The 14,674-nt window shown below is 41.4% G+C and overlaps 1 protein-coding gene across 1 annotated transcript in view; it reads left to right on the forward strand.

Moving 5' to 3' along the window:
• nelfa (negative elongation factor complex member A) overlaps positions 1 to 14,201 on the forward strand; it is a 63,264-nt gene extending 49,063 nt beyond the window's left edge. The window contains exons 7-11 of the mRNA XM_078553184.1: positions 1,950 to 2,038; positions 2,648 to 2,759; positions 5,989 to 6,299; positions 7,705 to 7,804; positions 13,244 to 14,201. Coding sequence (XP_078409310.1) covers positions 1,950 to 2,038; positions 2,648 to 2,759; positions 5,989 to 6,299; positions 7,705 to 7,804; positions 13,244 to 13,428 — 797 coding nt within the window. The 3' untranslated portion in view covers positions 13,429 to 14,201. The remainder of the gene's footprint in view (positions 1 to 1,949; positions 2,039 to 2,647; positions 2,760 to 5,988; positions 6,300 to 7,704; positions 7,805 to 13,243) is intronic.
• Positions 14,202 to 14,674: the final 473 nt, after the last annotated feature.

Here is a 14,674-nt window from a genome sequence, read left to right on the forward strand (position 1 = left end):
TGGCAGGTTGGCATAAATCTTCCGAGACTGATGAGAATGTCTTTGCAGTTTCCCCTGACAAATTTTACATGTGATATACCTGGCATGAGCCTTTAAGCACATTCCAAATTCCTTGCGCATGATGCATTTTGAGACAACATGAGTGACATTAGGCTCCACATAAATACTAGATAGGAGGATTGCACATTTAAAATCTGTAGCATCAGTGGTGAAGTAGTGGCATGGCAAACTATTCTTTTGTCTCTGGGTTAAAATCCAATCCAAACACTTTTCTGCTTCCTGTAAAGTTCCTGCTTGAAATTAGTTTGGGCATCTCAACCAAGTTCTTTAGTTGCATAGGCTCATACTTTTAACACAATTTTACATTGAGCTAACAAATCTCATGCTGAGAAAAACTAGCTTTGGAAAATGAAACACTCATGTGAATACCTTTTGAAATTGTATTTGTATTGTAACCATTGTAACACATGGTAGAGGAGGCTCCATTCTACATCCACTCATGCTATACCTAAGTGCCAAAGTGAAAGATGTAGGACTGCTTTCCTGTTCTATTTTGCTTTGTTACTTTATACACTGACATCAGTTGTAACATCTACAGGATCATGTTTTCGTCTTTAATGAGCCCATGTTACACAGTCCAACATGAGTACTCAGTCAAATCATACAACATGATTCCATGTGATGATGTGATTCTTCATTGAGTTAATAATTCAGAACTGAAGTACCATCTTTCATTCCAGCATGACGACCATAAACAGTGATTTGCTCAAAAGATTTATACCAATTCTGCCCTTGATCTCTACATTCCATGCAGATTAAGTCTAAACTATAATACATAAAAAGACACGCAATCAGTCTTCAGATGTATAACCGAGAGCTAAGATCCACTTAAGTTCATCTTAATCTCTCCCAATGATTCCGTTTTTTTATTCCTTCATGGAATTTGGGCATTGCTGGTTAAGCCAGTATATACTGCCCAATCCTAGTTGCCCTTGAGAAGGTGGTAGTGAGCGGCCTTCATGAAGCGCTGCAGCCCATGTGGTGTAGGCACACCCACAGTGCTGTCAGGGAGGGAGTTCCAGGATTTTGACCCAGTGACAGTGAAGGAACAGTGATATATTTCCAAGTCAGGATGGTGTGGGGCTTGGAGAGGAACTTCCAGGTGGTGGTGTTACCATGTTTTTGCTGCCCTTGTCCTTCTAGATGGTAGTGGTTGTGAGTTTGGAAGGTGTTATCTAAGGAACCTTAGTGATTTCCTGCAGTGCATATTGTAATTACCATTGCTATATGGTCTACTTAAGCAATTAGGGGTGGGCAATAAATGCTGGCCTAGCCAGCGACACCCACACCCCGTAAATAAATAAAAAAGAGCTCTCCAGTCACTTTGGACAATAAACAGTGACCAAACCAACATGTCCCCAGACCCTTAAGATGTGAATGTTTGACCTTCCCTCAACTCGCCCTGTTTCACAGAGCATCCCTATTCAGCAGGACTGAAAGCTGCTCTAATTCATCATGTGTTGATCCCACAAACGACGAGGTACATTGAGATACATGAGTAGTGTTAAGTCACATTCTTACAAAAGACATTTCTGCTCATTATCACAGATATCCATCATGAATAAAATACTAACTCCTTATTCCTCCTCCCACCCTGCCGCAAAAATCTCTTGTATGTAGTAGAGGAAAATGCGCATCATTTGGGACTTGAGAATAACCTGCCTGCTTCTCAAATATCAGTGAATGATATTCTGCTGATGTGCATGGCTAACTCCCTTTTCAACAGTGGCTAACCTTCACACTGGCCTAATCCCAGTATACTAAGTGTATATCGTTTCGGAAGCTGTAAATATTTATTTGAATCTTTATAAGTGATTTTATTTTAAGATTATCCACTTCTGGAACAATTTAATTCAAAATGTTCACTGAATATTTATTTTTAAATATAGATGCCGAAGTCGCAGAAAAACCTGCCAAAGAAGAAACAGTTGTTGATAGTGTCACGCCAGATTATGCTGTTGGACTGGTCTCTACACAGGTAAATTGGTCACACAATGGAGTTGAAATATCATTCTAATGTTTTTAGTTCTTGAAATTAATTGACGCACTTGGGTTAGTGAATAATTTCTAAAATATCAATGTGCAATTTGATTTAAGAATATAACTTCATAGTTCCTTAATGCTGTTTAGAACTGCTGAGCAGACTTCAGCTATGAGGAAATCTTTATTGCTCCCTATAACTTTAGAAATCGCTCCTGAATTTTATATCAACAGATTAAGTCATTTTTAAAGGTATTCAAAATAGGCGGCCTGAGGGTTTGAACAGTGTTTTTTCCGGGGACAAGCGGAGCTATAGTATTTTGGATAGCTTGTTCATTGAGATATTATGGCACTGCTAGATGTTAGTATATCTTGTCGCTGTATAATTTATGTCAAATCTAGTTAATTGCTGAATTACAAAGATTAGCAAAGTAAAGAATTGGAAGGATCCTTGGTGACCTGTCTTGCTCTTTAATTTTAGTGGCTGTGACCTTGAAAATGTCCATGTACAGTAACATAATTCTTAATCAACCACACATTCATAAATGCTTGTGCTCCTTAATGATTGGAGTTGTTTTTCAATCATATTTCCTTGTGTCCCCTTCAGAAACTTGGTGCTTTGAATAATGATAATGCACTACCATCTACTAGTTATTTGCCTGCTACACCAAGTATGGTGCCATCATCTTCCTACATTCCCAGCTCCGAAACGCCACAAGGTAAATACCAAAGTGACTTGAAGGAAATGGCGATCTTTGATTTGATTATTTTATCAAGAAGGATTCATCATAAACTTTCAGAAAAAAGCTGACTTGTTTCACAAATAGCACAAGGAACACAGTGGGCTGATTGAGGCAGCATACTGTAATTGAAACCATTTGTTCACAGGCTTGTCTAATTTTATTGGTGATATAAAATTGATATTAGTGATGGAATTTTTCCCATAAGCGGTTAATTCTCAAGTGTTTTGCTCTGCATATTTAGTGGATAATAAAATATCGTGCTGTACAGAAAACAGCTGACATACAGGCTGATTTAAAGAACGATTAATACACAACCATGTTATTGAACTAGCAATTGAGAGGTCTGGACTAATAATCCAGATGGTGAATTCAAAGTGATTCGTAGTAGTTTGAGAATGTGAAAATTGAAGTTTGTCTTTGTTTTAAAAGAAAAAATTGGAGAAAGTGGCTATGAAGCTGTCAGATTTGTCATTAAAACTACTACTTGTTCACTAATGTCCTTGCCTCATCTGGGCTTGTACATAACATTCAGTCCCACGCCAACATTGTTGACTTGTAGCTACCCTCTGAAGTAGCCTAGCAAACCACTCAGTTGTATTCGGGGCAACTGGGGATGGGCAATAAATGCTGACCTTGCCAGTGATGCCTACATCCTGAGAATTAATATTTTTAAAATACCATGCCCTATCACAGTATATGAACAGGTAAACTGCAGAAAATTTTGCAATTTAGGGCGTGTCTCTTTGTTGCAATTTATTTTAAGAACAACCATCTCTCAGTTTTTAATAGCCTCTCTGCTTTCTGCCTCTATCTTGTTGCTGTCCACATAATGGTAATGAAATATTACTGAGGGAGTTGACAGTCTGTGTTCAAATGTTCATGGAGTTGTACCTGGGTTATCCTTTGGATTAGCTGCATTAGGCTAAGTGTAATATGTGATTCATGACAATTGGAGAATGTGGGTTCCATCTCTATACCACTGAGTAGTTAATTTTAGCTGTCTTTAGGGCGTGGAAAAGATTTGAGGGTCATCCAACAAGCGGAAGAAAGGGTTCAATAGGCTAGACATGGAGAGGACATTTCCACTTGTGCAGAGTCCGTAACTAATGATTGTGACTGTGAAATAGTCACTGATTAATCCAATAAGGAAATAGGGGGGGGATCTTCTTTACCCAGAGGATAATGGATGTGGAACTCTGCTTCACATGGAGTGGTGAAAGCTAAATGCATTTTCAGGGGACGGTAGCTAATTATATGAGGGAGGAAATAATAATAGGATATGTTGATGGCACGAAACGAAGTAAGGTGAAAGGGGGCTTGTGTGGACTATGAACACCAGCATGGACCAATTGAGCCAAATGGCCTGGTTTTTGTTTTTGCAAGATTCTATGCAAGTGCCTGCAACTTCAGGCGATAAAATGATGAGGAGGAAATAGAAGGCACAAGTTATGAAATAAAATGTTTAATCTGCAGATTACATGAAAAGACTAGCGGTTGGATCATATTCCTTTCTATGACTTCTTATAAACTCTGGAACAGTTTCTACAGATTGGAGGGTGGCAAATGTAACCCCACTATTTAAAAAGGGAGGGAGTGAAAAAACAGAATTACAGACCAGTTAGCCTAACATCAGTAGTGGGGAAAATGCTAGAGTCTATTATAAAAGACGTGGTAATAGAACACTTGGAAAGTATTAACAGGATTAGACAAACTCAGCATGGGTTTATGAAAGGGAAATCATGTTTAACTAATCTAAAGTTTTTTGAGGAAATAACTACTGGAATAGATAAGGGAGAACCCAGAGATTGGTTCAACTGGGCCTGTATTCACTAGAGTTTAGAAGAATGAGAGGGGATCTGATTGAAATGTATAAAATTCTAACAGGGCTAGACAGACTGGATGCAGGGAGAATGTGGTGTAATTGGATTTCAAGGTGGCTTTTGATAAGGTCCCACATAATAAAATTAAAGCACATGGGATTGGTGGTAATAGACTGGCTTAGATTGAGAATTGGTTGAGAGACCAGGAACAGAGTGGGAATAAATGGCTCTTTTTCCGGATGGCAGGCGGTGACGAGTGATGTGCTGCAGGGATCAGTGCTTGGGCCCCAGCTATTCACGATATCTATAAATTACTTGGATGAGGGAACAAAATGCAATATTTCCAAGTTTGTTGATGACACAAAACTGGGCGGGGTTGTGAAGAGGATGCAAGGAGGCTTCAGGGTTTGTGTTTGGGCAAGCACATTGCAGATGCAGTATAACGTGGTTAAATGTGAAGTTATATGCTTCAGTGTGAAAAACAGAAAGGCAGAGTATTATTTAAATGGTGATGTATCGAGAAATGTGGATGTACAAAGGGATCTGGGTGTCCTTGTGCACCAGTCAATGGAAATAAATAGGCAGGTGCAGCAAGCAATTAGGAAGGCAAATGGCCTTCATTGCAAGAGGATTTGAGTTCAGAAGTAGGGACGTCTTACTGCAGTTATACGGGGCCTTGGTGAGACCAACCTGGAGTATTGCGTGCAGTTTTGGTCTCCCTACCCAAGAAAGGATATACTTGCCATTGAGGGAGCGCTGCGAAGATTCACTAGGCTGATATCAGGGATAGCAGGACTGTCATATGAGGAGAGATTGGTTCAACTGGGCCAGTATTCACTTGAGTTTAGAAGAATGAGAGGGGATCTGATTGAAACGTATAAAATTCTAACAGGGCTAGACAGACTGGATGGAGGGAGGGTGTTTCCCCTGGTTGGGGAGTCTAGAACCAGGGGCCACAGTCTCCGGATACGAGGCAGGCCATTTAGGACTGAGATGAGGAAGCATTTCTTCACTCTCAAGGTTGTCAACCTGTGGAATTCTCTACCACAGAAGGCTGTGGAGGCCAGGTCACTGAGTATATTCAAGAAAGAAATTGATAATTTTTTGAATATTAGGGGCATCAAGGTGTATGGAGAGAAAGCGGGAATATGGGATTGAGATAGAGGATCAGCCATGATCATTTTGAATGGTGGAGCAGGCTGGAAGGGCCGAATGGCCACCACCTGCTCCTAGTTTCTATGTTACTATGTTACATTAGAATATAAAAGAAGGAATTTGGTTAGAAGTGCTAGTAGCACATTAGTAAGAGTTTATTGGGAGATGGCAGCTTTGTGTTATATCTAAGGTTTTTTTCTCCTCTTCTCCCCACTGCGATTATTATGCAGCCAATACTGTTGGATCAGTCCGGGAGGCTTTACAGACAAATAGACTGCCAGAAGAGTCAACAGTGCCTACCTCCGGTCTACCTGGCCAGTTCAAACAAAGACCACCGATTTACAACAGCAGCTCAACTACATCATCTACCTCAACCACCACTGCCCCAGGTACTGCACCTGTCACGACTACAACACCAACGACACCCACACAGCAGCAGACCCAGCCTCAGCAGCAGACCCAACAGCAACAGCAGACCCAACAGCAGCAGACACAACCACTGCAGCAACAGCAGCAGCCTCGCAAGAGTCTTTCCCTTACAGTAAGTAGAAAGTACAGTATGCAACGTTTGAAGGCATTGAATGAATTAATTGTTTGGTCTCCACATCGGATATTGCTGCTGTTCCAGTGGGAAAAACAACTGAAAGATATCCTCTTTAAAGCCTCCCTGCAGTCATATGCAGTCTAGACTTTCTGTTGGACATTTGTGCAGTGCTGAACTTGCCACTTTGTGTATTGTGACAAGTAATGGGAAAAATGTATTCCAAGGATTATTGGAAATATTCCCCAGGTTGCCAAATGGTTAATTGCTCAGGAATGACTCCGCTTCACTTCCTCTGGAAAGAAATTTGTTCCTGTCCCAGGGGTCTGGAAACCTGGCAGTGAATTGGAGGTGGGAGCAGCCAGCTCTAGAATGTATGAGCTTTTTAAGAGCACTGCCTGTGAGCCACGGGCCCATAGGGGTATTCTCCAGAGCCCCTCAAGCAAACCTACAACCTCCCTTCTGCCGATTGCGACCTGTTCTCACTACTGAGACTGACTGATCTTCAGCCCCCACTGATCTCCACCAAATTCCCACAATCGCCACACCCTACATCCACATCCCATCTTTCGTCCAGCCCCACCAAAGCCCTGATCTTGCCTTCACTCCTCCCGATTACTGGACCCTAACAAATGTTTGACGGTTGAATGATAATCATTGAGTCAGAGTTTAGCATAGCTATTTTATGCATTTACATGAAGAGTGTTACATTGCTTTGATGTCTTGAGTGTGAAAAGACCCCCACCAGGCCCTGATCTCTCCCAGTTGCCAGGGATCAGATGGCCTCCTGTTTTTGGCTTTCCCTGGATGGGAAATAGAAGAAAGAAATGCTAATGAGGCCCTGCCATTAAATTCAACAGGACCTTGGCATCCTCAGGACTTCTAGGATTCCGCCCCCCCACCCCCGAATGTGACCATGCACTCTTGCTCCCTCCCCAGAAAGATCAGGGCCAGTATTTCAGTAAGCGTGTGGTCAATCTGTGGAGCAGACTTGCTAGCGAGATTGTGGAAGTAGTTGGTATTAATTCATACAAATGTAAATTGGATAGGTTGCTTTCAGAAAATGAACTTTTGGGATGCACTATATGAATAATTTGAGATATGATGTGTTAAACATAGAATATTTACAAGGAACAAATTGGACATTTGGGTTTATGATTTCCCAATTTCTTCTTGGGTTTCCTTGTATCATGTCTGGGCCTATTGTAGACTAATTGATAGAGATCGATTGCTGTGATTAAACAACAATTCCATTATTGCAATTTATGACTCCCAAGATGATAAAAAACAACCCAGATGGATCTCCATCTTTTTTTTTGTTTCTTATTGCTAATTATTTTGTTGACTTGTGCTTTAGCTTTTTCCAGTTATTTTCATCAATATTTGTTTTGTTTGTGTGTTACAGAGAGACCAAATGTATGCAGCCCAAGAAATGTTCAAGACTGCCAACAAGGTTACCCGGCCAGAAAAGGCCCTTATACTTGGGTTTATGGCAGGGTCAAGAGGTATGTTGTAACTTTTCTTTCTATCCTCACCACTTCTTGCACATAGCTGATGACTATTGCTACAATAATGTTTGATGGGCCCCACCCAGGTTTCCATTTCTACAGGAAAGACGAAATACTGCAAAATCTGAAATAAAAAGCAGTAAGTGCTAGAAAGACTCAGTAGGTCTGGCAGCATTTATGGTGAGAGGAACAGAGTTAATGTTTCAAGTCGAATTGGACTCTCCTTCAGAACTGAAGAAGGGTAGAAATGTGATGGGTTATATGCCGTCAAAGGGCTGGGAGGAAGAACAAGAGGGAAGGCCTGGGATAGGGTTGAGGGCGGGAGAGATTAAATGACAAAGGTATGTTAGAACAAAAAGCAAAGGGAGCGGTATGGTTGTGGTAGAGATAAAGCATTTGTCCAGAGTAAGTGAAAACCTATAAAATTCTAACAGGACTAGACAGGGTAGATGCAGGAAGGATGTTCCCGATGGTGGGGGAGCCCAGAACCAGGGGTCACAGTCTGGGGATATGGGGTAGACCATTTAGGACTGAGATGAGGAGAAATTTCTTCACCCAGAGAGTGGTGAGCCTGTGGAATTCATAACCACAAAGTATTTGAGACCAAAACATCGTATGCTTTCAAGAAAGATTAAATATAGCTCTTGGGGCGAAAGGGATCCAAGGGTATGGGGAGAAAGCAGGAGCAGGCTATTGAGTTGGATGATCAGCCATGATGATAACGAATGACGGAGCAGGCTTGAAGGGCCAAATGTCCTACTCCTGCTCCTAGTTTCTATGTTTCTAAATGCCAGAATAATGAACAGCTCTTGCCTGAAAGTAAAAACATGAAAAACAAGATTCAAAGCCAGCACAAGGCAAAAAGACAGAATCAAAATGAGAGCAGTTCATAGTCTGAAATTGTTGAACTCAATGTTGAGTCCGGACAGCTGTAAAATGCCTAATAAGATGGTGTGGTCCCTGGAACTTGTGTTGAGCTTCACTGGAACACTACAGAAGGCCAAGGACAGAAACGTGAGCATGAGACCAAGGTGGTGAATTAAAATGGCAAGCAACTGGAAGCTTATTGGTTATTATAACCAATAACTTGGTTATTTGCGGACCAAGTGGAGGTGTTCTGCAAAGTGGTCACCCCATCTGCATTTGGTCTCCCCAGTGTAGAGGAGACCACATTGTGAACAACGAATGCAGTATATATAGAAAGAAGTAGAAGTAAAGAAATTGGTGCTTCACCTGGAAGGACTATTTGGGGCCTTGAACGGTGAGGAGAGAGGAGGTAAAAAGGCAGGTGTTACAGGGAATGTGCGGTGGGAAGGGGACCACGGTGTTGCAGTGGGGACGGTCCCTACCCTTCAGAATGCTGACGGGGAAAGGAAAGATGTGTTTGGTGGTGCATCATGCTGGAAATGTTGCAAATGGCATAGGATGATCCTTTGAATGTGGAGGTTGGTGGGGTGGAAAGTGAGGACAAGGGGACCCCTATCTCAGTGAGGGGCGGAGGTGACAGAAGAAATGCAGGAAATTGTCCGGATACAGTTGTGAGACCTTTGTCAACCAGTGTTGGGGGGGAATCCTTGGTTGAGGGAGAAGGAAGACATATCAGAAGCGCTGTCATGGAACAAATGCGCCAGAGAAACTGGGAGAATGAATGGAATCGTCTAAGGAGGCAGGTTGTGAAGATGTCTAGTAGGTAGCTATGGTCACCTGTGGGTTTAACGAATATTAGTCAACAGCTTATCCCCAGAAATGAAGAAAGAGAAGTCGAGGAAGGGAATTGTTGGAGATGGACCATGTGAAGATGAGAAAAGGGCGGAAATTGGAAGCAAAGTTAACTAAGTTTTCCAGTTCCAGGCGAGAGAAGAAAATGTCACCGATACAGTCATCAATGTAGCAGAAAAAGAGTTGGGGGAAGGGAGCCTGAGTAAGGCTGGAACAAGGGATGTTACATATACCCTACAAAAGACAGGCATAACTAGGACCCATGTGGGTACCTATTGCAATATCTTTTATTTGGAGGAAGTAAAACATGGTAAAGGAGAAATTATTCAATGTGAGACCACGTGCAGCCAGGCAGATGAGGGTGGTGGTGGATGGCGACAGATTGCACCTTCGTTCAAGGAAGAAGCGGAGAGCCCTCTGACCGACCTGATGGGGGTGGAGGTGTAGAGAGATTGGACGTCCTTGGTGAAGAGGAGGCAGTTGGGGCCAGGAAATTGGAAACTATTGAAGTGATGTAGGGTGTCGGACAATATGATTGGTGCAGGCTTGCGGGTCGAAGGGCCTGTTCCTGTACTGTACTTTTCTTTGTTCTTTGAATCATGAATGTAGGTGGAAAAGACTGGACAAGGGGCGAAAAAATAGAATTGAGATAGGTAGAAATAAGTTCAATGGTGCAAGGACAAGTTGAAATGATGGGAAACCTGCGTGGATATTGGGAAGGAGGTAGAAGCGGGCTGGGTATGGACAGGGTAAATAGTGAGAACCTTTTCCCACTCAATGGCGCATCAAGAACTAGAGGGCACAGATTTAAAATAATTGGCAAAAGGAGGAAAAACGATGAGGAAAATTTTTTTCATCCAGAGGGTGGTTGGAGTTTGAAGCAAACTTCCTGAGAGGATGGTGAAGTTAGGTTCTATCGAGGTATTCAGAAGAGAATTGGATTGCTATCTGAAAAGAAAGAATGTGCAGGGTTACGGGAATAAGGCAAGGGTAGAATAAGACTAAGTAGAATGCTCTTTCAGAGAGCCAGTGCAGATTGGATGGGCTGAATGGCCTCCTGCACTGTAAAGATTCTGTTTAAGACTGGAGGACTATGAGGTGGGGAACTGTGCAGCAAAGATCTCCAGAGGAGATGAGGTCAATGACAATCCTGCAAACAATGGCTTGATGTTTGATGATGGGGTCGTAATCCAGGGCTAGGTAGGAAGAAATTTCTGAGAGTTGGCGCTCAGCCTCTGCAAGGTAGAGGTCAATACGCCAGACAACAACAGCACCCTTGTCAGTGGGTTTGATAACAATGTCAGGGTTAGACCTGAAAATGAAGTGCAGCTTCATTTCCTGATACAAAGATCAAGAGCAGGGGTAGGAGGCTAGAAGGAGGGGTCCAGGTGGAAGGGGAATACTGGAGGTGAATGAAAGGGTCCGCTGGTCGAGGGACGGCCAAAGAAGTGAGCACGGATGCGAAAGCAACAGAAGGAGAATTCACACAATGCCAAGCTCAAAATTAGTTGAGGTGCGGATGTAAGGGGATAAAACTGAGTCCTTTGCTGAAAGCAGATCATTCAGCATCCGAGAGGGGAAGATCAAGAGGGTATTGTGAATACACAGCAAGAGGTGGGATTAGAAGCAGGGATGTGGTCAGAGGAAAGTGAAGAGGAAGAAAGGTTGGTTTTATTCCATTCTTCAGTGTTGGCTGGCTGTTTAACTACTGTATGGATGAACAGGTCAGGAAGCATTCGAACAAAAGCCTATGAAGATGTGGTATTTATACGTTTTAATTAAGTTTGCTGGCAATAGAACAGTTAAAACTAAAATACTGAAATAACCTGTGCTTAGTTTAGCTACTATAATCCTTGTTAATGTCCTTAAATTAATTTAGTCAGAATGCTCATGATGAGATAAGCTCTTATCTTAGCCACTGTAGATCTAGATGCCTCTTAAAGCATTTAGCCTGTTGCGACAAAACACTCAGGGCTGATTGGCCATGTTCCACTCCAGTCTAAACTCAAGCTGACAACTGATCAATCTTATCCTCCCTGGCCTTGTTCTGTTGGAAAAACAATGTCACATATAGAGGCCTCAGGTGCGAAGATCAGGCTGACACCAGTACAAGACAAGTAGAAGAACAGGTAATTGTCAGAGGCCAGAAAAGGAAGTAAAGGTACAGAGAACAGAGTCGCTGTTGAGTTAGGACTATACTTGAGAAGGGAACATGGCGATATTATTCTGTTATAATAACTATGGCTCAAGCATTGTAATCATCTTCATTTCTGCTTGTTTTGATCACCTCAAGAATGTCGCCCCCACCAGTAAGGTGTTGGGTTCATTTTTACACTATAGGGAGCAAAACAACTAACTCAATGGTTTTTATATCTGCTGTCTGCAAAAGTGACACAAAGATCTGTCAGGAAGATGATATAATTCTCAATGTTATTGGAATTTATTGTAAAATAGTGGTGTGTGTACACGCATGTATGCGTTAGTTAATTGGATTAAAGACAGCTGGTCTGAAGGCTTTGATGTGGTAGAAGGTGAGCTAGGTTTGAAATGTTAAGTAGGTAAACATAGGTTTCAGGAATATTTGCATTTTTAAATAAACTAGACTAGATTGTTTCTAAAATTCACTTGGCTAGGTAACACATTTCACCCCTCCTTTGAAAACAGTGTACTTATTTTTCCCAAGGATTACTGGTAAAATGGGTACTATGTTAAATTTTTATGATCAGGAAGGCATAGTGAAACAATGGGAACTTGCATTCAAAGGGGAAAATATGCATAAAGGAGTCAAGGCTGTGTGTAAGGGTAGGAATTCTAAGATCTAACAGGTGTGAAAAGCCTCAAGCTGCTGTCTTCAAAGAACTGAAGTTAAAAAAAACTTACTTTGAATTCGACTGGTTGAGGGTATTGTGTGTCACCTTGCTTTGGGCTTTTAAAATCTGTATGTCTTACTGTTGCCTTAATGAAAGTGTGACTGGGAGTCAGATTAAGTAGGGGATTTAGAAGTTGTTATACATAATTTGTAGACATATGTATGTGCTTAAAAATCATTTTTCTTAAATGTTTAATCTAGTTTTATAAAAACCTATAAGACTTGGTGGTCTTATTACTACTGAATTCAAGGCACGCATCTCAAAATATATACAAATTGCAAAACAAGTTGTGGCAGTTGTTTCAAATTTCCCTTTGGAATTTGAACAACTCGGCACTTACCATCGGCTGTGCCATAACAGATGTGGGATTTCTGACTATTTACACACCTGACTTGGATTGTCATTATGTACATGTTCTTAGCTGGTACCAGCAAGTCATTTAACCCCTGCAGCTGGAGAGAGATCATATTTGACCACATTATATCTTTGTGAACCTATGAATGCTGTGCAATCTGGCAAGGATTCCTGGGTAGTAATTGGCAACAAGATTCATAGCTTATTTTCTGTTTCCCAAACCATTTGAGGTAATCTGTAATGTCAGTATAGCTCATCTCACTTTTCTTCCCAGCAATGTTGGACATGAAATGTATGTTTATTTTCCCCTTCCACAGTTGTAGCAAGATGGATGAAAATCAACTGGGTGGGGGGGTAGTTTCACATTGAAGGAAAATAGCCAAAGTGATATAATCACTGATTGGGAAAAGCTACACTCTGACTGTCACTTCTGTCAATATTCTGCTTCAGAATGGTTTATTGTGCAAAACTGATTGTCATTTTATTCCTTCAGAGAATCCATGTCCAGAGCAAGGTGATATCATTCAAATCAAACTGAGCGAACATACAGAAGTTCTACCAAAGGCAGATGGCACGGGGAGCACCACAATGCTCGTAGACACCGTCTTTGAAATGAACTATGCCACAGGCCAATGGACCAGACTGAAGAAGTACAAGCCTATCACAAATGTGTCCTGAGAGTTCACCAGGACCAAGAACTTGTGGACCAAATCCAACGTTGTTATCCTGATTACCACTGACCTGAGCTTCAATGATTGTATTTACAGACAATTCTAAAACATTCGCAGGGGGCACCTAGATAACAGATTGTGACACAGAATTTAGGGCCACCAGAGAGTGGGATGAGATGAATAGAGAAGTGATTTCCTGCAATTGATGTTTTTTTTTGTCTCCTGTGGTGTTAATGTCTTTTTAAATGATGGTCCAGTCTCCAGCTACACCAACAACTCCAGCATGAAAACTCTTTGATTTGTGGAAAGCATGTGGACCTTAGTTACGGCTGAAAGGAGGACCACGTGGCCGCAGCCTTGAGTTGGTTTGTCATTTATGAAATACTGTGTGGAGATCATTTAGCAGCTTAGATTTGGTTCACTTTTAACAGCGGGGTTTGAACTGGAGAGCATTGGAAAGCCAGGCGATTTCCTGGTATCTGATGCCTTCCCGAAGTCATATTATGAGTTTTGTAAAGTATTTGTTGCAGAGGCAGCATGATTTAACAACATTTTTCTATTTTTTGTACAGTTGTAAAGATTCTAGGTTTCTCACTCTTTCTTTTGCGTGCTCTCTCATACAGTGTAAGATGTAAAATAATTAGATTTTCTATGGAAAGTAAGTGCAGTTTAAAGAATGCACAGCCATAATTGGTTTTCATGTGTTTAGGCAGCTGGTTGAACTGTCAAAGCTTAAGGGACGTACAGTACCAAGCACAATAAAATTACATTGTAACTGGAGTCAATTATTTCATTGGTTCACTTATTATGTGCAAATACAGTGCATAATTAATACATTCAGAATTCTTTCTTCAAGTAAGCAGCTGAGTTACCTTTGTTCGTTGGTGTCAGAGTTGCAGACAGAAGCAGTGAAATTTAATCACCTATTTTTGCTTTAACCACTGTAATAACTTGTGACTTCATTCAGTTATCATTTAATGGAAACTGTGCAAACTGCTGTTAATACAAAAGCAAAATGCTGGAAATCTGAAATAAGAACACAATGCTGGAAATACTCAGCAAGTCAGACGGCACCTGTGGAAAGGTCAAAAGAGTTAACATTTCCTGAAACATTAACTCCCTCTCCACAGACGCTGCCTGACCTGAGTATTTCCAACATTTTCTGTTATTGTATAGTGGTGTAAATGTGAAGTCACTCTCCTTAATTAGACCTGATTTAACATGAACCATCTGAGCCACAGTACAGAGCACCT

This window comes from Cetorhinus maximus, chromosome 1, assembly GCF_964194155.1.
Source record: "Cetorhinus maximus chromosome 1, sCetMax3.hap1.1, whole genome shotgun sequence".
Taxonomy (NCBI): domain Eukaryota; kingdom Metazoa; phylum Chordata; class Chondrichthyes; order Lamniformes; family Cetorhinidae; genus Cetorhinus; species Cetorhinus maximus.